The sequence below is a fragment of the Ambystoma mexicanum genome, chromosome 6p (assembly GCF_040938575.1).
Source record: "Ambystoma mexicanum isolate Mex_15411 chromosome 6p, UKY_AmexF1_1, whole genome shotgun sequence".
NCBI lineage: Eukaryota > Metazoa > Chordata > Amphibia > Caudata > Ambystomatidae > Ambystoma > Ambystoma mexicanum.
Window position 1 is genome coordinate 9,347,316 of NC_090935.1, and position 24,220 is coordinate 9,371,535.

Consider the following 24,220-nt stretch of genomic DNA (forward strand, 5'->3'; position numbering starts at 1 on the left):
AGGGTACGCGCATTCTCCTCAGTAGCCAGATTAATGATAACATCAGTGCCAGGGTACACGCATTCTCCTCAGTAGCCAGATGAATGATAACATCAGTGCCAGGGTACGTGCAGTCTCCTCAGTCGCCAGATGAATGATAACATCAGTGCCAGGGTACGCGCATTCTCCTCAGTAGCCAGATGAATGATAACATCAGTGCCAGGGTACACACAGTCTCCTCAGTAGCCAGATGAATGATATCACCAGTGCCAGGGTACACGCATTCTCCTCAGTAGCCAGATGAATGATAACATCAGTTCCAGGGTACACACAGTCTTCTCAGTATCCAGATGAATGATAACATCAGTGCCAGGGTACACGCATTCTCCTCAGTAGCCAGATGAATGATAACATCAGTGCCAGGGTACACGCAGTCTTCTCAGTAGCCAGATGAATGATAACATCAGTGCCAGGGTACACGCATTCTCCTCAGTAGCCAGATGAATGATAACATCAGTGCCAGGGTACGCGCAATCTCCTCAGTAGCCAGATGAATGATAACATCAGTGCCATGGTACGTGCATTCTCCTCAGTAGCCAGATGAATGATAACATCAGTGCCAGGGTACGCGCATTCTCCTCAGTAGCCAGATTAATGATAACATCAGTGCCAGGGTACACGCATTCTCCTCAGTAGGCAGATGAAGAATAACATCAGTGCAAGGGTACACACAGTCTCCTCAGTAGCCAGATGAATGATAACATCAGTGCCAGGGTACGCGTATTCTCCTCAGTAGCCAGATGAACGATAGCATCAGTGCCAGGGTACGCGCAGTCTCCTCAGTAGCCAGATGAAGGATAACATCAGTGCCAGGGTACACGCATTCTCCTCAGTAGCCTGATGAATGATAACATCAGTGCCAGGGTACACACAGTCTTCTCAGTAGCCAGATGAATGATAACATCAGTGCCAGGGTACGCACAGTCTCCTCAGTAGCCAGATGAATGATAACATCAGTGCCATGGTACGCGCATTCTCCTCAGTAGCCAGATGAAGGATAACATCAGTGCCATGGTACGTGCATTCTCATCAGTAGCCAGATGAAGGATAACATCAGTGCCAGGGTACACGCATTCTCCTCAGTAGCCAGATGAATGATAACATCAGTGCCAGGGAACGCGTATTCTCCTCAGTAGCCAGATGAATGATAACACCAGTGCCAGGGTACACGCAGTCTCCTGAGTAGCCAGATGAATGATAACATCAGTGCCAGGGTACGCGCAGTCTCCTCAGTAGCCAGATGAATGATAACACCAGTGCCAGGGTACGCGTATTCTCCTCAGTAGCCAGATGAATGATAACATCAGTGCCAGGGTACACGCAGTCTTCTCAGTAGCAAGATGAATGATAACATCAGTGCCAGGGTACGCACAGTCTCCTCAGTAGCCAGATGAATGATAACATCAGTGCCGGGGTACGTGCAGTCTCCTCAGTAGCCAGATGAATGATATCACCAGTGCCAGGGTACACGCAGTCTCCTCAGTAGCCAGATGAATGATATCACCAGTGCCAGGGTACACGCAGTCTCCTCAGTAGCCAGATGAAGGATAACACCAGTGCCAGGGTACGCGCATTCTCCTCAGTAGCCAGATGAATGATAACATCAGTGCCATGGTACGTGCATTCTCCTCAGTAGCCAGATGAAGGATAACATCAGTGCCAGGGATCGCGTATTCTCCTCAGTAGCCAGATGAATGATAACATCAGTGCCAGGGTACGTGCATTCTCCTCAGTAGCCAGATGAAGGATAACATCAGTGCCAGGGAACGCGTATTCTCCTCAGTAGCCAGATGAATGATAACATCAGTGCCAGGGAACGCGTATTCTCCTCAGCAGCCAGATGAATGATAACATCAGTGCCAGGGAACACACAGTCTCCTCAGTAGCCAGATGAATGATAACATCAGTTCCAGGGTACGCGCATTCTCCTCAGTAGCCAGATGAATGATAACATCAGTGCCAGGGTACGCGCATTCTCCTCAGTAGCCAGATGAACTATATCATCAGTGCCAGGGTACACGCAGTCTCCTCAGTAGCCAGATGAATGATATCATCGGTGCCAGGGTACGCGCAGTCTCCTCAGTAGCCAGATGAATGATATCATCAGTGCCAGGGTACGCGCATTCTCCTGAGTAGCCAGATGAATGATAACATCAGTGCCAGGGTACGCGTATTCTTCTCAGTAGCTAGATGAAGGATAACATCAGTGCCAGGGTACGCGTATTCTTCTCAGTAGCTAGATGATAACATCAGTGCCAGGGAACGCGTATTCTTCTCAGTAGCTAGATGAATAACATCAGTGCCAGGGTACACGCAGTCTCCTCAGTAGCCAGATGAATGATAACATCAGTGCCAGGGTACGCGTATTCTTCTCAGTAGTTAGATGAATGATAACATCAGTGCCAGGGAACGCGCAGTCTCCTCAGTAGCCAGATGAATGATAACATCAGTGCCAGGGTACGTGCATTCTCCTCAGTAGCCAGATGAATGATAACATCAGTGCCAGGGAACGCGTATTCTCCTCAGCAGCCAGATGAATGATAACATCAGTGCCAGGGAACACACAGTCTCCTCAGTAGCCAGATGAATGATAACATTAGTGCCAGGGTACGCGCATTTTCCTCAGTAGCCAGATTAATGATAACATCAGTGCCAGGGTACGTGCATTCTCCTCAGTAGCCAGATGAACTATATCATCAGTGCCAGGGTACACGCAGTCTCCTCAGTAGCCAGATGAATGATATCATCAGTGCCAGGGTACGCGCAGTCTCCTCAGTAGCCAGATGAATGATATCATCAGTGCCAGGGTACGCGCATTCTCCTGAGTAGCCAGATGAATGATAACATCAGTGCCAGGGTACGCGTATTCTTCTCAGTAGCTAGATGAAGGATAACATCAGTGCCAGGGTACGCGTATTCTTCTCAGTAGCTAGATGATAACATCAGTGCCAGGGAACGCGTATTCTTCTCAGTAGCTAGATGAATAACATCAGTGCCAGGGTACGCGCAGTCTCCTCAGTAGCCAGATGAATGATAACATCAGTGCCAGGGTACGCGTATTCTTCTCAGTAGTTAGATGAATGATAACATCAGTGCCAGGGAACGCGCAGTCTCCTCAGTAGCCAGATGAATGATAACATCAGTGCCAGGGTACGTGCATTCTCCTCAGTAGCCAGATGAATGATAACATCAGTGCCAGGGTATGCGTATTCTTCTCAATAGCTAGATGAATGATAACATCAGTGCCAGGGAACGCGTATTCTTCTCAGTAGCTAGATGAATGATAACATCAGTGCCAGGGAACGCGTATTCTTCTCAGTAGCTAGATGAATGATAACATCAGTGCCAGGGTACGCACATTCTCCTCAGTAGCCAGATGAATGATAACATCAGTGCCAGGGTACGCACATTCTTCTCAGTAGCCAGATGAAGGATAACATCAGTGCCAGGGTACGCACATTCTTCTCAGTAGCTAGATGAATGATAACATCAGTGCCAGGGAACGCGTATTCTTCTCAGTAGCTAGATGAATGATAACATCAGTGCCAGGGTACGCACATTCTCCTCAGTAGCCAGATGAATGATAACATCAGTGCCAGGGTACGCACATTCTTCTGAGTAGCCAGATGAAGGATAACACCAGTGCCAGGGTACACACAGTCTCCTCAGTAGCCAGATGAATGAGATCACCAGTGCCAGGGTACGCACAGTCTTCTCAGTAGCCAGATGAATGATAACATCAGTGCCAGGGTATGCACAGTCTCCTCAGTAGCCAGATGAAGAATAACATCAGTGCAAGGGTATGCGCAGTCTCCTCAGTAGCCAGATGAATGATAACATCAGTGCCAGGGTACGCACATTCTTCTCAGTAGCCAGATGAAGGATAACATCAGTGCCAGGGTACACACAGTCTCCTCAGTAGCCAGATGAATGAGATCACCAGTGCCAGGGTACACACAGTCTCCTCAGTAGCCAGATGAATGATAACATCAGTGCCAGGGTACGCGCAGGGTGAAGTAACACCCATCACTTTGAAATGTTCTATTTACACATTACATGGTCTATGGTTTATTGCACAATATTGCCCTCCCCTGCTGGTCTTGACCACATCTGGGCTGTGGTATTTGGAGTGGTATCTGTGTTGCAACAACACGTACCTAGGAGAGTTTTAAAATACATCTTAAATGTGTACGTTTACATTTATAGTTAATACACTTTGATAAAGAAGAATCAGACGGCACCTTACCTCAGCGTCTGGATTTTGCAGCCGGGATCTTCCAGTCCTTTGCACAGCGCCTTCACTCCAGAGTCCTCCAGTTTACTGTCACTCAGGTCGAACTCTGTGAGAGATGGTTTTCTTTTGATAAGAGAGGCGAGATCTGAGCAGCACGCAGCAGTGAGAGAGCAGTCACTGAACCTGCAGGAGAAAGAGAGATCCAGCAGAGCATGAACCGGGACATCTCAGCTTCAGTGCATCTTCACTCCCCTCCCATCCATGATTTCCTGCCATCATGTACACTCCAGGGCCCCATCCCGCCAGAGATCAAAAGACTAGAGGCAGACCCCGATCTCTGATTTATGGCTGAAACAAGTAGAAATCCAAAATCTGCAGGGACAGATGTGATAATCCTATAAGTACGCATCCGCGCTGGCGCAAGTCATAGTTAAGCTTAAGACGAAGGCTCTGTGGCGTTTCAGAACATTACATTTCTAAATAACGTTTGAATGCTTGCATGAAAAAATCAGAACACATCCCAGAGGATTATTTGGAGGCAGCCGCATGTGCGCGCACATTTACACATTTCTACATGAGTGGCTTCATAGATGTTACTTTCATTGCGTTTTGAACAGCTTTGAACATGGAGTTTATCCATTGGCAAAAAAAAATAACATGTGTCCCAAATATCTCAAAATTGGCCCCTTCGATGTTCCTAATGTTTTACAGGAGCCTAAACATGTTTTGCAAGTCGACTTGGCCAATTTTGAGACATTAAGGATTGAAAATGTACCTAATAAAAAATCTCTGGAGAAGAAAATGTAAAAATGTGTTTATATTGTAAATATTTAGACAAAAATAAACTACCTATTCGTTCAATTATAACTAACATGAAATCCCAACCTATTCCCAAAACTTTAGAACATTTGAACTTCTATGAACATAAATTACTCAATTAGTAAGACCTTTTCAAACACTTGTATGCATACAAACAAAGTCGTGAAAAGGCCAGCTAAGTAGTTCCCATTAAATATGTATGATAATATCTAAGGTGTAAGTCGTGCTATTAAAAACACGCTATTAGTTTTAATTAATGGAGTCCCACCAAATGTACAGAAATATGTCAAGAAATTGTTGATTTGCACCAAGTGGCCCAATGTTTAAAAGCAAACCATAAACATTGTGAACATGTACATGTCGAAGATCATATTTATTTATTTATTTGTTTTGACATTTGTAGAGCACACCGAACCCGGGGGCATCTGGGCGCTGGTTACATGGAAAGCTTAGTTACAGAGGTTACCAGGAAATGCAGTAGGTATTTAGATGACATTATGTACATTAGTTCATAGCATTTACATTGAAGGCGTTAGTTACCATAGCAGTTGCCGGAGATGTGGGGTATACATTTGTCTAGCGCAGCTTATCTAGCTCGGGTTAGGTTTGAATTTGAACTTTGAAGAAGATGTCAGTGAAAAACACCTGCAGTGTGAAAAGGTTGCACTAGAAAATACACCATCCACCCTTTAATAGGAGACTCAATGGAATTATTTCAGATGAGAGAAGCAAAGGGTAGATGATTATGTATCTGGGATAAATATGTAGAAAGATGCTTTGCCCAGTTGTTCCCCACTGGAGAGGGTGGAGGATGAAAGGGCAGACCGGTATAAGTGTGATCAGAATATAGAACTAGTCGCATGCATTCAACAGACCCTAGATTTAGACGAAATCATGAATATATATGTGACTTACTTTATGAAATTGAATTAGCAATTCTATGGGCCTCATTAGGAGTTGGGCGGTATTACTGCGGTGAATCCACTGGAATACCGCCCAATGAATTTACTGTTACCGCCAATTGGTCGGGCGGAATTACCGCTGGATTACAAGTGGCGGTGTAAATCCCCATTTTTTATGATTCCATAGGACTCTATGGAGCTTTTTTGGGGGAATTACTGCTGCGGTAATTCCACAGCGGTAATTCTGCAGATTCTGCCGATTTTTCAGCATACAGTTGGAGGATTTAGCCTGATGCTTGAGGTTAAATTCTCCACGCCAGGTCCATACTCAGTTACCACCAATGTATTCCCGCTCCTCCATACTTGCAATGAAGCCCTATGTTACAGAGTTGCCCAAACGCTCAATACAGGGAGAGGATATAGAAAAATGACGGCTTCACACTCGTGGAAACAGTTCAAGCTATTGATCAAGTGTTAGAAAGTAGCATTACAAATATCCTAGCTAATATTTTTATTTATTTTTATTTTATTGAGCATGTGTAAGGCGCTTTATACAACAGAATTCTGTTTCAAAGCGTCACAAGGCTAAATGGGAAGGAAACAGGGGAATAATAACAGTGGCAAAAAAAACAGTAATATATATATATATGTAGTTAAGGTTAAGTTGCTAATCCCATAGGAAGAGCACTTTTTGGGTGGCTTATAATTTCGCTCCCCCTGGACGAATCCTCACCAAACTTTGCACAAATATATGGCCCACTCTGAATTAATTTGAAAAGTTTGGTGAGGCTTGGTCCAGGGGGGGCAATGTTATAGGGGTGTCCCAAAACTTCTGTTTTTCCCATAGACTGAATGGGGAAAAAACTTTGCTCATGCCTACAGTCCAAACCGCTGGACGGATTTTCACCAAATTTGTGGCAGGAGCAGCTGCTTGGTCCCGAAAGTGTACTTTTGTGAAAATCCGTCCTGTAGTTTTTTTTTAAAAACAATCAAAAAGTAGGTCTGAAAAAATGAGTGGTATCTATGTCCGCTCCGCGGACACACTTCCCTGTTCGCTCTGCAGACAGGAAACCGATTGGCTAATCGGCTCGCGTCATGTCCGCAGACATGTGACGTGTTCGCTGATTGGATGGTGAAGAGCGTGAAGTGCATCAGATTGTTCCGATGCGCCCGCCATCTTAGATCCGCGGACATCCGCAGACAGCGCGGTGCCAAATGGGGGAGAAATACAACTTTGGCAAGTTTGTTTGTTTATTTTATTTGTATAGCGCTCCAAACCCAGGGGTAGAAGGGCGCTTAAGAATACGGTTACAGTGTTGAGAAGTATCTTTGTGTTGCATACTTCGTGCATACTTATAATACATACATATATATACATTTATCAATATACAGTTCCAATGAATATACAGTACATGAGCCAGTTACCGCACAGGGGTGAGAGGTCTGGTGTTAGTGGGGCTACTCTTTGTTTAGGAGCCAGCTGATGACCTGCTTCCTGAAGGTCTGGAAGGACTTGATAGTTTTGATGTTGAGAGGTAGGGTGTTCCAGAGTTGGGGGGCAAGTACTGTGAAGCTTGCCCCTCCAGCTCTTATTAGGTGGAATCTGGGCACTGTCAAACATAGAGTGTTGGAAGATCTGGTGGATCTGGTGGCAGGTTTCATGGTGAATTTGTTAGCTAGGTATGGTGGTGCTAGGTGATTGAGGGACTTGTACGTGAGGCAGATGGTTTTTAAATCAATTTTTTGGCGTATGAAGAGCCATTTGCAGGCTTTCCTAGTAGCGGAGATATGCTCTCGTCTGGGAATGTTGAGGGCTGTGCGCAGAGCGTTGTTTTGTAGTACCTGCAGCTTGTTGAGTACGGATTGGTTAGCACCTATGTACAGGCTGTTGCAGTAGTCCAATTTGGATTGTATGAGGGCTCTGGCGAGGGTGAGGCAGCTGTTGGGTGATAGGAATGGTCTACTGGCCCTTATGAGCTTGCCGGTGTAAGCAGCGGCTGAGGCGGTCATGTTGGTGTGTTTGGAAAGGTTGGTGTTGGCATCCAGGTAGAAGCCAAGGGTTTTCACACTTTTGGCAACCGGGATGGTGTGACCATCGATCGTGATGTTGTTGTAACTAGGATTGAGTTTAGTTAGGGTGTTGGGGGAGCCGACGATGAGGAGCTCTGTCTTCTCATCATTCAGGCAGAGGCCATGCGAGGCCATCCATGCCTGAATGATGGAGAATATTTCGTTGATCCGGGCGACGTCTGCTTGGTAATTGCCTGTGATGGTGAGGAGTATCTGGGTGTCATCAGCGTAATTTGTGTAGGTGACACCCAGGTGGTCCAGTTGGTCAAATAGAGGCTTTGTAAATATGTTGTACAAAGTGGGGGATACACAGGATCCCTGTGGGACCCCGCATGTGATGGGGATGGGGTCTGCTGCAGCTGTTGTTGAGAAGACCCGCATGGTTCTGTTTGCCAGGAAGGATTGTATCCATGTGATGGCAGAGGAGGAGAAGTGGGCTGCAGTGGCTAAGTGGCTACAAAGGATTTCATGGCTGACCAGGTCAAAGGCCGCTGAGAGGTCTAGGAGGAGTAGGATTGCGGCATTGCCCTTGTCTTTAATTTCATCAATCTGGCTTTTGAGATCAACAAGGGCAGTTTCCGTTCCGTGTTGAGGTCTGAAGCCAGATTGACGTATTCCTAGCAGTTGGTTGGATTCCAAGTATTCCTGAATTTGGATGTAGGCAACTCTGTCCAGGATTTTTAGTAGGAAGGGGACTGTGGTGATGGGCCTGTAGTTGGTGGGTATGGCTGGGTCGAGGGATTGTTTTTTCAGGAGTGGGAGAACCCATGATTGTTTTAGGTTGCTAGGGATCGAGTTATTGGTGAAGGATAGGTTGATAAGTTTGGTGATGAAGGGGGAAAGCTCTCTAGCTGCATCTTTTATGATCTGGGCGGGACAGCTGTCTCCTTTGCAGTTTGATGGTTTCAAGGAGATGATGATTTTTTGGACTTCCGTAATGGTGACTTTCTTAAACGAGAAGCCTGAGCTAGTATTGTTAGGCGTGGGTAGACTAGGGTTGGTGACCTTGTTATTGGAGAGTTGTTGGCGTTTGTCCTCAATTTTGGTTTGGAGTCCTGAGATTTTATTGTTGAGGGCGTTTTGGATGCTGGTGCACCAGGATTTGTCTTTCAGACAGGTGTCTGGAGGTGAGATAGGGTTTTCTAGTTCCTTCAGAATTTTAAATAATTCTTTGGTGGAGGAGCCTGCCTGAACAATCCTGGTGTTGTATACATCTTTTTTGGTGCGAATTATCTCGCTTTTGTAAAGTGAGGATAAGTTTTTGAGGTTGGATTTGTTTTCTGCGGACGGGTTAGTTTTCCAAGTGTGTTGTGCCTTGGCTTTCTCTTTTCTGAGTAATTTGAGCTCAGGGCTGTACCACGAGTTCAGATGAGCTTTAGGTTTGTCTTTGCGTATTTTCAGGGGTGCAACGGTATCCATTGCCTTGGCCATGGAGACATTGAAGGTGTCAATCAGCAGGTTTAAGTCAGCGTTGGCTGGGAGAGCATTGAGGGTGGGTAGGACTAATGGTAGTAGGGCTTCAGCCGTGATGTTGCGTTTATTCCTGGTGGGACAGGCTGGTGCCGGGGGGTATTTATTGGGCAGTACCTGATTGGTGTTGACCTCAAGAGGGATCATGTGATGATCGGTCCATGCCAGGGGTTGGGGGTCTTTGCAGGTTGTATTGCAATTGTAGGTTGCTACCCAGTCAAGGGTTCTGCCTTTTTGGTGGGTGGGGAGTACAATGAGTTGAGTGAAGTCATGTTCAGTTAGGACATTGGCTAGGGATGCAGCATGTTCATCGTTTGGGTCCTGGTAACCAAGGTTGAAGTCCCCAAGGATCATGGTTTGTGCTGATGGTTTAGAATTTTCGGTGATGAGGGATGTGAGGTCTTCTTCGAAGACCCCAGGGGGGCCTGGGGGTCTATATATGAGGTGGAGGGTGATCGTGGTTGTGGGGGAGGTTTGCAGTTTGGCTGTTAGTGTCTCGCAGGATGTGAGTGACACTGTGGGGGCTGATCTGAGGTCTAGGGAGGATTTGTAGATGATCGCAACACCTCCACCTCTAGCATTAGGTCTATCAGCTCTTAGGATAGAGTATTTGTCTGGGATGGCTAGCGATAAGTGAGGTCCAGACGCCTCATGAAGCCAGGTTTCTGTTAGGGCTAGGAAGTCGAGGTCATTGGTGAGGATGATGTCTGCAATTTCTGTGGGGTGGGCAGCCAAGGATCTGACGTTGAGAAGGGCACCTTTTAGTGGGGGAGGTATGGGCCTATTTGGCGCATTGTGCTTTGTAATGGTTTTGGTGTTAGGTTTGGAGTTGGGCCTAGTAGTTGTAGTGGGGAGCCTGGAGCCTAGTCTGTCATTTCGGGCTGTGAGGTTGGGACTAAAGGAGGGGGGGGTTAGGCCGGGAGGCTTGTTACGGGCGGGCAGTTTAGTATTCAGTTTGGTTTGGTTGGACTTAGTGATCGGACTGGGGTGGCTGTGTGTAGTGTTGGTGGGGGGGCTTGGGTTGACTTGGGAGGTGTGAGGGTGGTGGTGAGTGGGTGGGAAGGGGTATACGGAGGGTAGGAACGGTGTGGGGCAGGGGAGGGGGTGGTGTCTGGGGCACCCTAGTTTAGCCAGGCCGTCCTGGTAGGCTATGTAACTATTATTGCTACAGGGTATGTTGTCTAGCGTTATGCAGAAAGGGAGCATGATTAGGGCGAGCCAGAAGATCATGGTCTGGTAATGGTGGTGGTAGTGATGCTGGAGGCTAGTGGCACTAGTAGGGGAGCGGGTCAAACTATGATTGTTAGTGGCTAGTTTGAGCTGGGTGGAGTCTAGAGGGTCAGTAGCTGGTTTACGAGTAATGCCCTCGAGCTGAGGTGCAGTAGTTTTGAGTAGAGGTCAGGGAGTGATGGTTTAAACTAGAGAGGGGGGGGCAACCTCTAGCTTCAAGATAACATATTTGGCTAGAAACGCAGCCAGAATCAACACAGTTGGTCAAAGTACGCCTTGAGGCGCTATAGTCACTACAGTTGAAAACACAACTGGATCCGAAATTGCACATAGGTTAGAAAGCACCTGCAGGAAATGCAGTGCAAAATACAGCGTAGCTAGATATGAATGTCAGGCACATCAGGGAATGCAGTGCAAAATACAGCATAGCTAGATTTGAATGTCAGGCACATCAGGGAATGCAGTGCAAAATACAGCGTAGCTAGATTTGAATGTCAGGCACATCAGGGAATGCAGTGCAAAATACAGCGTAGCTAGATATGAATGTTAGGCACATCAGGGAATGCAGTGCAAAATACAGCGTAGCTAGATTTGAATGTCAGGCACATCAGGGAATGCAGTGCAAAATACAGCGTAGCTAGATATGAATGTCAGGCACATCAGGGAATGCAGTGCAAAATACAGCGTAGCTAGATATGAATGTCAGGCACATCAGGGAATGCAGTGCAAAATACAGCGTAGCTAGATATGAATGTCAGGCAAATCAGGGAATGCAGTGCAAAATACAGCGTAGCTAGATATGAATGTCAGGCACATCACAAGTGTGTTGGTGTGTAAGAGTGTTTGGGGAGGTTGTATTTATTTAGGTGGCAGGCACCCCCATTGTGTTCATCTTGTCTGCGGACAGCCGCGCTGTCCGGGATGTCTGTAATTAGTCAAAAAAGGGGTGTCCTAAGGACACTATACCTGTCTGTGCTGTTCTTAGAACACATTCTGTGTCTGGGATGTTCGTAATTAACCACAATGGAGGTTTCCCTAAGGACACTATTCCTGTCCATACTGTCCGCAGGCAAGTTGAAACTGTTCTAAAAACACACGTGGTGACTGGGATGTCTGTAATGATCCAAAATGGGGATGTCCTAAGGACACTCTACCTGTCCGTGCTGTACGCAAGCAAAATGAAAGTGTTCTTAGAACCCATTCGGTGTCCTGCATGTCCATAATTAACCAAAATGGTGGTGTCCTAAGGACACTATTCCTGTCCATACTGTCCACAGGTAAATTGAAACTGTTCTAAGAACACGCGCGGTGTCCGGGATGTCCGTAATTATCCAAAATGGGGGTGTCCTAAGGACACTACACCTGTCCGTACTGTCCACAGGTAAATTGAAACTGTTCTAAGAACACGCGCGGTGTCCGGGATGTCCGTAATTATCCAAAATGGAGGTGTCCTAAGGACACTATACCTGTCCGTGCTGTAGGCAAGCAAAATAAAACTGTTCTTAGAACACGCGCGGTGTCCGCGGACATACAAAATGCCCATATGGCATAGATTAAATGTTCGATTCTATGGGTGTGATCTATGGGTGTGATATGCTGTGGTGGGTGTGGCCAGGGCCTAGAGTCTTGGGTGCATGGCCGAAGGATATCACACCCATAGATCACACCCATAGAATCGAATATCTATCAAATAGTTTGTGTACTGTTTGATTTGTATAGTTTGTATGTGAAGTTTTGGCTAACAAGCACTGCAGTATAACATATCCATGGAAGTAAAAATGTTGTATTGTGGTGTATGGTTAGATGTTTGCTTCAATGGTTCTGTTATGCAGCAGTATATATGAGTTCTATTAGAATATACTTACTGTTTGATTTTTCGTGATTGGATATATTTTTTTCATGAGTTGGGTAACTGGAGCAGATTTTCTTTTTCAATTTCTGTGATAAAAGAAAAGATCATGTTAGTGTAGGTATTTTATAAAGACTTATTATATTGCATAATAGACATTTCAGCTTTTTACGACCCTCATATTTATTAGTTTACAAACCAGTGTACTGTGCAATTTGCTCAGTTTCTGTGTTTGTTTTTTAAATCTTTGGGGCTGTGGGAAAAAAAAATCCATGTTGGATTAAAAAAAAACCTTTTTTTTTGTTATGCTACAGTATATTTGTTTGTTTGTTTTCAGTGTTCACTTGTTGTTTCTGGCTAATGTTCTATCTGTTGCTTTGTTGCAGATTGTTAGATACCTGTTGTGGAATTTTAACTGGTTATAGTTTTTTATTTATATCCTCAAGTTGCTGATCTATCTGTTGGGTTGTTGCAGATTTTTGGAGCAGTTAGATACATGTTGGCGTATTCTAACTGTTTATTTCTTGTTATAATTGAGTGGTATTGATTTATCTGTTTGGTTGTTGCAGAATCTCGGGGCAGTTAGATACCTGTTGGCGTATACTAACTGTTTATTTCTTCTTATAATTTAGTGGTATTTATTATTTATTTATTTATTTTTATTATTGTTTTATCAAATGAGATTTTTACAATACAATGTTTACACGAAATTTTGCTCGAAAGTTGAAACTCTGGCACGAGATTACTGTTATGATATGATATGATATGGCATTTGTAATGCGCCTATACACAAGTGTTTCAAGGCGCGACGAGGCAGGGAAGGGGGAACACGGGGAGACAGACAACGATCCTACTAGGCCAGGTGTCATTCAGATCGCGCAAGTGCATGGGTGGGGGGGGACGGGAAAAGTGCAAGGGGGAAAGGGAGAGGGGAAAGTGCAGTACAGGGTTAGTAATGAACAGGATAAATAATAAGGGCCAGCTGGTGGCAAGTGCAAGATAAGTGCAGACAAGTGCTGGAAAGGGGGGCTGTAGGGATACAGAGACAGTCCCGCAGTGCAGGGGTTGCCAGGAAGGCAGTGCATGGGAGAGTGGCTGGGCCAAGGACCGAGAACGGTGAGTGGCCCGGTTGCAGATTCAGTACAGTTTCAGTGATTTAGCAGGGGAGAGGGAGAGAGAAAGCAGAAGCAAAGACGAAGGTTTTGAGGTGCTTCCGGAACCGGAGATGGTTCTCCTCAAGTTTCAGGGAGGCAGGAAGGCTGTTCCAGAGGGAGGCCCCTGCTGCAGAGAGAGATCTCCCCCCAACTCGTTGCTTGGAGAAGCGGCTGACCCTGAGGGAATTGGAGGCGGAAGAGCGAAGAGCTCGAGAAGGAAGATATTTAGGAAGGGAGAGTTGAAGGTAAATTGGCCCCAGGCCCCAGAAGGCCTTGTGGACAATGCAGAGGGTTTTGAACGTAATCCTCGCAGCCACAGGGAGCCAGTGTAGCGATTTCAGTCCTGGAGAGATACGGTCCCTGGGCTTGAGGCCAAGGACAAGTCTTGCAGTCCTGTTCTGGATGAGTTGCAGAGGGCGGAGAGTAGAGGCAGGCAGATTTAGATAGAGGCTGTTACAGTAGTCCAGCTTCGAGAGAAGCAGGGCTCTGGAGACAGTGAGATTCTGAGGGAAGGAGAGGAAAGGAAGGATACCTCTGAGGAGGTGCAGCTGGTAGTGTGACTTCTTAGAAATGTCAGAAATGTGAGGAGAGAAGGAGAGTGTGGAGTTGAAGATGACCCCGAGGCTTTTTGCCTTGCAGGTAGGAGCAGGAAGAGGGCCAAGAGAGGCCGGCCAGAGAGCTGCAGGGAAGGAGGGAGTGGGTGTGCCGATGAGTAGAATCTCGGTCTTACTGGCATTAAGGCAGAGGTCGTTGGCGGCACACCATTCCTGGATAGCAGAAAGACAGTCAGAGATGAGGGAAGGAGAAGAGGAGGCCGAGGGTAGCCTGAAAATGAGCTGGGTATCATCCGCATAGCACTGAACGTTGGGGCAGAGAGCAGCGATGCGGTGGGCGAGAAGTGCCAGATACTGGTTGAACAGCCAGGGAGAGAGGTTAGAACCCTGGGGGACACCACAGGTAGAGAAAAAGATGTCAGACAGGAAAGACCCCAGTTGGACCTGGGAGGGTCGATTTGAGAGGAAAGAGGTCAGCCAAGCCAGAGCCTGACCAGTGATACCCAGGTTATCACGGAGACCGTTAAGCAGGATGGTATGGTTGACAGTATCAAAGGCACAAGAGAGATCAAGCAAAATGAGAACACAAGGAATGTTAGAGTCAAGGTTCGAGAGCAGGTCCTCACGGATGTTCAGGAGAGCAGTTTCCGTGCTTCTGGCAGCTCTGAAGCCAGACTGATGGTCATGAAGGCTACCAACAGATTCAGCATGGAGATTAAGCTGGGAGATGGCAAGTTTCTCCAGGAGCTTGCCCAGGAAAGGAGTGATAGAGATAGGGCGATAGTTAGCTGGGCAGGACGGGTCGGAAAAGGGTTTCTTAAGAAGATGGTGCACAAGGGAGTGCTTGAGAAGGGATGGGAAGACTCCAGAGGTGAAGGAGTGATTGCAGAAGTCAGCAAGGGCAGGAACCAAGGAGTCGATGTGCTCCTTAATAGTTTTGGAGGAGCAGGGGTGGACCTATATTGACGAGACTTTCATAGATCGGACTTATCTCGAAACCTCATCAGCAGAAAAAAGGGGAAAGGCAGAGGAGAGAGGAGGGGTGGCTGCAGAAGGGCCAGAGGATGGGCAGGGAATAGAGGGGGTGAGGTGATGGGAGGAGAGTGAGGACTAGATGTCCTGAGTGTTTGAAATGAAGTGAGAGGCCAGTGCCGTACAGAGGGCCTGGGAGGGGACAGGAGAGGTAGAGACTGCAGCAGGGTTGGCCAGCTCCTTGCAGATTTTAAAGAGTTCAGCCGAATTGTTAGATGCCGCAGTGATGCTGGCTTGGATAAGGGCTCTCTTCTTGGTGAGAACGGAGAGCCGGTATTGCCTTTGGAGCAGGCGGCAGGCCAGTTTGTCAGAGGATGAACATAAAGCACGCCATTTCCTCTCTGCCATCCTGCACAAGCTTTTAAGGGTGACGAGATGCGATGCAGTATAATTTGCCGGCTGTTGTAAATGTCTAGTTACTTAGTGACCGTTATTGCCATTAAGTAAATGTTTGTCAATATGTTCTATCATTTTAGCCATTGCAATTTGCCATTTTGTTTTCTCACCTCCGATGAGTCTGCACCACCATGTGTTTTCTTCGGCGAGAATGTCAAAGCCTGCCATCTGCGATAGATATTGCTCTCTGATATAGGCAGTGGCTGAGCATGTCATGACTAGGTGTCTTCAAGTCTCTTTAGGTGGTTGTGCACAGTTTTCACAGAATAGGCAGCCGTTTGTTTGGGTTTGACCTCGGATGTACAGTATCTCATTTGTTTTACATAGATTGAGACGTGCTCGCAGAATTAAGTTACGGGCCTGTTTGCTTGGAAATTGCTTGATGAAATTTTGCAGCTCGTTTCGTTTTAACGTGTTGCTTGGCAGATGGCGAGTTAGTTTTAGTTTCGCAGCAGTATCAATTGTTCTTGCCAAGTCGGCGTCTTATATTTTTCTTAAGATTTTACATGGATTGCCGCTAAGTTCTTCTTCATTTGCAGTAATGTTAGCTAGCACAGCTTGATTTTCTTCTTGCCAGGTTTTTAGCATGACACAGTTTTTGGTGTCCATTTCGCAGTTCAGCATCCTGAAAACCTTGTTGTTGTTAGCCATTCTGCATTTCCTGTATAACATGATGGTGTTGCAAATCACTGTACATTCTAATGATTGTAGGCTTAATTCACGTCTAATGGCTACCCCTGGGGTGGAATTGGGTAGATTTAGCACTTTACGCCAGAAAAGTGCTTCCAACTTTGACCATATTTGCTTCAGGATTGTGGTTATTGCTTCCATGCCATATGTGACGGCAGGTACCACCTTCATTTTATAAAAATTGATTGTGGGTTTAAGGGAGAATTTCCCGAATTTGCCGTCGATGACTTTGTCTTGAGCCGCTAGTATTTTGATCTTTGCATATAGTTCTAGTTGCATGGCGGACTCTTGCCTTGAGCTGTCCATAATCACTCCAAGATATTTGAATTTTGCGACGGTCTCGATTTTGGTTTGCCCCAGATGCCACTTGAAGTTGGTTACTTTTTTTTCATGATTTTGAAGAATCATGATCTTTGTTTTATTTGTATTAATTTCAAGATGATTTGTCGTGGCGTATGCTTGTAAGGCGTTAAGTTTACGTTGGAGCCCATTTTCTGTCTGATCAAATATTGTTAAATCGTCAGCATACAGGAGGTGGCCAATTTGCATTGTGCCCAGTTTTGGCGGAAAAGCCCTAGTGATTTTCTCTATTTCTTGGATGTCTTCAATGTATGTGAGAAAAAGTGCTGAGGCCAGCGGGCGCCCTTGTTTCACTCCTCACGAACTGTTGACCTCAGCGGATAGATCCCCTTCTCGACTGAGTCGTATTCTCATTGTGGTATTACGATGCAACGCTTGAATTGGGGCTAAGATTGATTCTGGACAGTTCCAAGCTTTTGGTTTGTTCCATAGTAGCGGTCTCTCGACACGATCAAAAGCTTGTGTGAAGTCGGTATAGACTACAAACAGACGCCAAGATGTTACATGTAGTGCCTGCATTTTTCTTAAAGCCAGCTTGGAAATCGTCGTTACATTTGGCTGAGGCTGCCCACGCTTGTAATCTGGTCATTAATAGTGAGGCGTATACCTTGCCCATCACATCAAGTAAGGCTATCGGGCGGAAGTTCACTGGGTCTGTTAGACTGCCTTTCTTGTAGATTGGAATGATGATAGCTTTGGTCCACGATTGTGGAATCGATCTTGTTTCGGTGCACCAGCGAATGACGGCGCTCAACAGTCTAGCCCATTCCTCCGGGTGGCTAGTGATGCCGTCTGGGCCTGGAGCTCTGGAGTTTTTTAGTTTCTTGATGGTGTTTAGGATGTCCTCTTCTTTTTCTAGGTTGACCCACTTTGCACCTTCACATTGTAGCTCTTGCTGGATTCCTGTTACTGCCGATGTAAATACAGTTTTAAAGTGCTCTTCCCAAGTATCTTGACTGATGTTATTCAAGATTTTATTTTCTAACGTTTTATCCGCATCTCTTATTAGCCTCCAGAAATCTCTATTGTTGATCGTAATAAGTGCTTTGGTTATTAGTTCGGCATCTGCTTGGTACAGTTTATTTCTGTGGGATCTTGCCCAAGTTTTGTACCTGTTTTTGATACCTTTGATTTCCTCGAACATCTCTGTGTGCAGGTGCTTGCGGGCTGCTCTTAGGGCTCTTCTATAGTCGCGCCTTGTCTCGGTTAGCTCTTTATGTTTGGTATTTCTTCCTGTTGCATCCCCATTTCCTTTTTTTCGTCTCATATGCGGTATCAGTAGAGGTTGATAGTCGATGGCATTACTAGATTCTGAATGTATGGCTGCGTTGTAATTGGCAGTTACTTTAGTGATGTCTGCGGCATTTAATCTTAACCCTATGCCTTGCGCAGTGGGCTCGATTGGTATAGTAAATTTTATGTTCTGTCTGAAGTTTAGTTTCCACGAGGTTTCAAGCAGATTATGATCACTTGTCGAGGAGCGCCGCACGTTAGAGGATTTGATGATCTGTAATAGAGGCTGAGAAACATAGATGTAATCGATTGTTGAGGCTGAAGGTAGACGCTCCCACGTCGATATTCTGTCTGCTTTTGGAAATGCTTTATCTAAATTGTGAAGCCCATGGGAGTTGGTAAATTAAGCCATTCTTTGCCTCGTTGTGCCGACGCATGATAGGCTGTCGTTGTGTTCTTTGGAACCTTGCATATAGCGTTTAGGTCTCCGCACACCAATATGGTTGTCACGTGGTGCTCAGTCGTGGCTACTTCAATTGTATCTTCACATAGACCGATACATTTTTTTGCAGTTGTTGTTGCTGGATTCCAGTATACGTTAACAATGATGACTTGAGGGGTGGCGCTGTTGAGCAGCTCAAGATGGCTGCCTAGCTCCCAAGCTCCGTGTGGGATCATCACGTATCCGGCTGCATCTATGGATCAACGCCATACATCGCCCTGATTCTTTAAGGACTGACAGCCTATGCCCTTCTGCTGAATCGCTGCGAGTTTGGGCCGAATTGGAGCCCTGTGGACTGTGATACGTCACCTGTGGCGGTGGCCCGATCTCATCCGGGTGCCTGGCCTTCTGCGCCCGCTTGCCTGCGGTGGCAGGGCCCGCTGAAGCGGCTGACTGTGCGCTCGCTGGCGCTGCCTACCCGGGTCCTCGGTCGGGGCTCCATGCCTCGCCTCCTGTGCGGACTGCCTGCTGGGTGGCTTGCATAACTCCAGCGCAGTTTGGGACCTGGACCGGCTGGGACGCGCTCCATCTGTTTCGGGGGCAGGCCCTCCATCATCTGCCTGCGCTGCGGGCCTCGGGCCTGAGGCTGTCCAGCCCCGTCCTGGGCCTCCCGCTGTGGCTGCGACTGCTGGGACTGCTCCGCTCCCCCTTGGACGAGTCATCCCCGGCCTCTGCTTTCCTGGTCCCCCGGCTGTCCCCCAGCTGTCTCAGGCCTGGGGGGGCCCTGTGCCTGGCCTCTCCGCTCCTGCGACGAGGCCCTTCCAACACCCGGACCCGACGGCCCTGCGACCCTGGAGAGCGACGGCTGCGGCGTCAGGTGAGGAGTGGGGGTGTGTGCCTGCAGCGCGCGGCCTCACCGGCCTGCTGTCCCCACGAGACTGCTGCTGTGAAGATACCCTGGCGGGCCACATCTGTGCGGGACTGCAGCGAGGCACCCAATAGTGTCTGTATGCCCACCTGCCTCATTTGGGGTGCATGCTGCCGCTCGCGGCATTCAAAATCGGATGCCTGTGTTCCTCTGAGTCACCTCCGCTGCATTACATCTTACCTGCCTCTCTGCTACACACCTGGATGACCCTGCTGCCCCCACATATACTCTACAAGGGGCACCCATCCTTTTACTGCGGCGGCTGGCGGGCCCCTGGAGGGGAGTGCCCTGGTGAGCTTCCCCCATACAGCTCCCCCCTCCCACATATAGGAGACCTATTGCATTCCACAACTACCACCTGCTGCCCCCTGTCTGCGCCTCCCCAAAATTGACTGCATGAGAGGCCCGGTGCCTGCTGCCTGACTAAGCCCACCTTGCTGCGACTGCTCCTAGAGGCTGGCCCCCTGTCCGCCACTGAAGGGGTGCCCTTGGCCCCTCGACATCTTACTCAATTGGCTACCCTATCCTTTCTCTCACTAACTGCTCTGATTTACTAGGCAATCCGGCTCTCTCCCCATACTTTACTGTCGAGCGCGCACAAAGGGCCCTATCCCCATGCCCCAGGCAGGGGGACATCCCAAGACCAATCATTGCCAGGATCCTCAATTACCGAGACAGGGACCTTATCCTCCACCTTGAACGAGAAAAGGGAGACCGACGCCTCGAGTCCCATACTATCAGGATTTTCCCGGACTTCTCAATAGCAGTGCAGCAGGAACGGCGCCAATTCCTTGGGGTCAAGAAACTGCTCAGAGAGCGTGGTGTCCCATGCGCCATATTGTTCCCGGCAGACCTCAAAATTACTCACAGCGGCAAATTGTATTTTTTCACTGTCCCGGACGAGGCGGTGAAGTTCATCGAGGCGCATATACCACTTCCCAATCCGGCAGCTGACTGCGCTGACGACGACTAAATGAATGTGATTCAGCCCGACGAGGCGCATTTTGGCTGGGGATCCATCATATCTTATGCAAGGATGGCAAGAACTTATCAACAACTATGTGAACTAGGCCCCTTTGACATACCTCCGGGTTGCGGCCCGGCTTCGGCGCTGTGGTTATTGAACTCCGCCTCCCTCGCTGGGGGTGGCGCTGATCTCTGTCTTTGGACGCCTCTTCAGCCCTACCTGGCTTCAGATAACTTACTGACTCTAGGGCCTTGCACAGGCTCCGTCTTCCGCAGTAACCTGTTTTTGACAGCTTACGCTGTCGTCCATGATGCACAAGTAGCCGCCCACACAGCAACAGCGCACCTCACTGCAATTGCAATGTCTATGTTTTGTTGGTTGCTACTGTTTGTTGGCCCCTGTTGGGCCCTGGCTGGGGCTTACCCCCGTTGGAGTTTGCCCTCCGACCTCTATTTCTTAGCGAGAGGCGGCTCAGCCGGTGGCACCTGCATCCGGGGGGGGGATTTCCACTGCAAGTTGGGGGTGGGCAGTGAGGGTGGGGGGTGGTAATGTTCGGGAATTGGGTAACAGTATTATAAATGACAGGGGCAGTCTGGCGGTTCGCGCGCCATCGGGGCACCTACTCGGGGGCCTTCTTCATTCTACATGTAAACTTTGCCGACAGTTGTGGGATGTACCCTAGCCTCCTGAAATGGCCATACTAGCGATGTCCTGGAATGTACGGGGGTTGGGCAACTACACCAAGGCCCGCAGGGTTATGGCCTACGCCAATAGGCACGGATGTAAAATATTACTCTTGCAAGAAACGCACTCTAAGGGCACTCTGACCAGGTGCATGGCACCATCATGGGGTCCCCATAGATATTCCACTTTTTATTCGACTCGCGCCAGAGGGGTATTGACAATGATCCATAGGTCACTTAAGTTTGTGCTCCACAAGAGCTATATAGACCCAGAGGGAAGATATGTTATCCTACAATGTGCAATAGCTAACAGGGAATACCTGCTGGTTAATACGTGCGGGCCTAATGTGGACTCCCCCGATTTTCTTGACCAGGTGGTATCCATATTGCTGCGCTATGTGGGAGTGGAAATCATTTGGGGGGGGCATGAATTTTATACTAGACGTCACACTGGACAGAACAGGCACAGCCCCCAGACTACAAACCAGCGCGGCACGCAGACTCTTGGCGCATTACACAACACTTGATATACGAGATGTGTGGCGGGTGCTGCATCCTCAGACTCGGGAATACACTCACTATTCTTCTGTGCATGACAGCTCCTCTAGAATTGACATGTTTCTGTTATCTAGTACACTGTTGGGGAGGGTGGCAGACATTCAAATATTGGCTCGCACCCTATCGGACCATTCACCGATCCTGATGTCCCTGGAACTGGGAGTTCCTGCCCCTACCATCAACACATGGCGGTTCAAGTCCCTGGCCCTTCAGAACATAGTGTTTAGGGCCGACATTCTCTCCAACATCCAGTCTTATTTCGAGCTCAATATGCCCCAGTCCACCCCCTTAGGGGTCCGCTGGGAGGCCTTTAAAGCTTTCATCAGGGGGTTGTCTATATCCAGGGAGGCGGGAGTTTTCAGAGCGATATGAGCGGCCGTTGCCCGCTCCGAAGCCAAATTGCGCAAACTAGAAAATGCCCATCCAACATCCGTCGACCCAGCTACCCTTTCTCTGATCAGCAAGGAACTTCAATTCTTTAATGAGCAAGCCACCAGGGAAGTCCAATATTTCAGCCGCCCACAAGCGGCTCATAGGTATGGAGAGGGGGACAGACCCGGTAGGACGCTGGCGGCATTGGCTAGGGGGGAGTGGGGCCAGTCACAGATTACCTGAGTCAAAGACGACCTTGGGTTACAGCGGTGGTCTGACCAACAAATCCTGGAGGTCTTCACAGACTTCTACTCTAAACTATACTCCCAACCCCCCGAGCACAGGCGAGTCCCACATGTGCAACTTGCTTGAGCAGATCCCCACGACTATCGTCTCCCCCTCAACTAGAGACCTATTGGACTCCCCTATCCTTCTGGATGAAATAGTTGAGGCGATATCCAAACTCCCCAAAGGAAAACCACCTGGCCCCGATGGGTTCTCGAAGTTTGGGATGAGTCACTCCGACTGGGCACTCTTCCTCCATCTCTGCGTGAGGCCGTCATCACGGTCCTGCTCAAACCCGGCAAACCTACTGATGAGTGCAGGTCGTATAGGCCCCTCTCGCTAATGAACTTGGATACCAAAATTTACGCCAAAGTAATTGCCAACCGCTTCCTCCCGGTCATGTCGTACATGATCCACAATGATCAATCAGGCTTTGTGCCGGGGAGATCAACATCACATAACATTAGAAGGTTGCTTAATGTAATGTTGCGCATAGACCAGGGAGTGAGTGCAGTGGCGGTCACGCTGGATGCCCAGAAGGTGTTCGACATGGTGTCTTGGAAATATATTTGGCTGGTGCTGGAAACTATGGGCATAGGGCCTAATATGATCTCATACATTAAGTTGCTGTATACTTCCCCAGTGGCCAGGGTTCGAGTTAACTCCCAAACGTCCGGATTGTTCCCTCTCTTCAGAGGCACCCGGCAGGGTTGCCCGTTTTCCCCGATCTTGTTCACCTTGGTGATAGAGCCAATGGCTGACTATGTCAGAGAGCGACATGCGCAAAGGGATATGGCTGAAGGACTCCCCCGAGATTATTTCACTCTATGCAGACGATGTTCTACTCTTCATTAGAGACCCAGCGGTTCATCTAGACCCAATCCTACGAGATATCACTCGAATAGGCACGTTCTCTGGGTTTACTATAAATTACACGAAACCCGAGATCCTTCCCCTCACTAGCTCTACGCTACAACCCACTACTGAATACCCGCTCCGTTGGTCCCCAGACGGGATCAGGTACCTGGGTGTACAGGTGTCCGTGGCCAGGGATTCGCTACTAGCAGACAACTTCCAGGCTGTGGCCCAACTACAGAAGGCTGAGGCCAAGATTACGCGCTGGCGCACCCTTCCACTATCACTGGCTGGTAGACTCGCTTTGGTGAAGATGATCCTACTCCCCAAGTTATTATACATATTCGCTAATGTTCCCGTCTGGCCGGGTAGGAGGTACTTCATGAACCTGCACAATCTGTTCGCCCAGTTCCTATGGCACTCTGGCGCGGTGTGTAAAAAGTGCTCGGACATGTCACTACCATATGATAAGGGGGGCTTTACCGCCCTGGACTTGCTGCGATATTGGACTGCATCGCAGGCACAGTTTGCATCCCACTGGTACCCTGGGCCCCCACCCTGCCCTCACGTCAAACTAGAGGTCCTGGCAGCGGCAGACACCAATGTTATGTCCCTGATCCTGAGCCGCAAGTATGAACCAGATTCTCCCATTGATCCGGTCCAGGCCACGGTGCAGGCCTGGGGCCAGATGTTCAAGACCTGCGACGAACCACACCCGTACTACAAGTGGCTCCCCGCCTGGAACCTTCCCGGGTTGGAACCCACACATGACACCGCCCTGGCGCGTCACTGGGAGGCCCTGGGATACCGCGCCCTCACTGATTTCTACCCAGAGGGGCAGTTTATAACGCCGCAGACGTGGAGGCCGGACCACTCGGGTTCCGTCCTGGAACTCCTGCAGTTTTATAGACTCCGCACTGCATTCCAAAATGCATGGCCTGACTTTCCCAATGAGCCCCAGGATTCCCCCGGGATCGCCTACATCGCCAACTCAGGTGGGCCCGAGGGGTGGTATCTTCATTATACAAACTCCAACTGACCGCTGCCTCCCTCCGGCCGTCCAGTGCCCTGGTTGGTTGGGCTTCTGAGCAGGGGCTG

The 24,220-nt window shown here is 48.3% G+C and overlaps 1 protein-coding gene across 4 annotated transcripts in view; it reads right to left on the minus strand.

Annotated features, from left to right (window-relative positions):
• LOC138511129 (NACHT, LRR and PYD domains-containing protein 3-like) overlaps positions 1-24,220 on the minus strand; it is a 1,063,058-nt gene that overhangs the window by 607,550 nt on the left and 431,288 nt on the right. For 3 of the 4 annotated variants that reach the window (XM_069626613.1, XM_069626614.1, XM_069626612.1), the window contains one exon: positions 4,286-4,456. In XM_069626613.1, the coding sequence (XP_069482714.1) occupies positions 4,286-4,456 (171 nt within the window). Of the gene's footprint in view, positions 1-4,285; positions 4,457-12,629; positions 12,703-24,220 lie in introns of those variants that run through there. The other variant, XR_011280574.1, reaches the window with a different exon arrangement.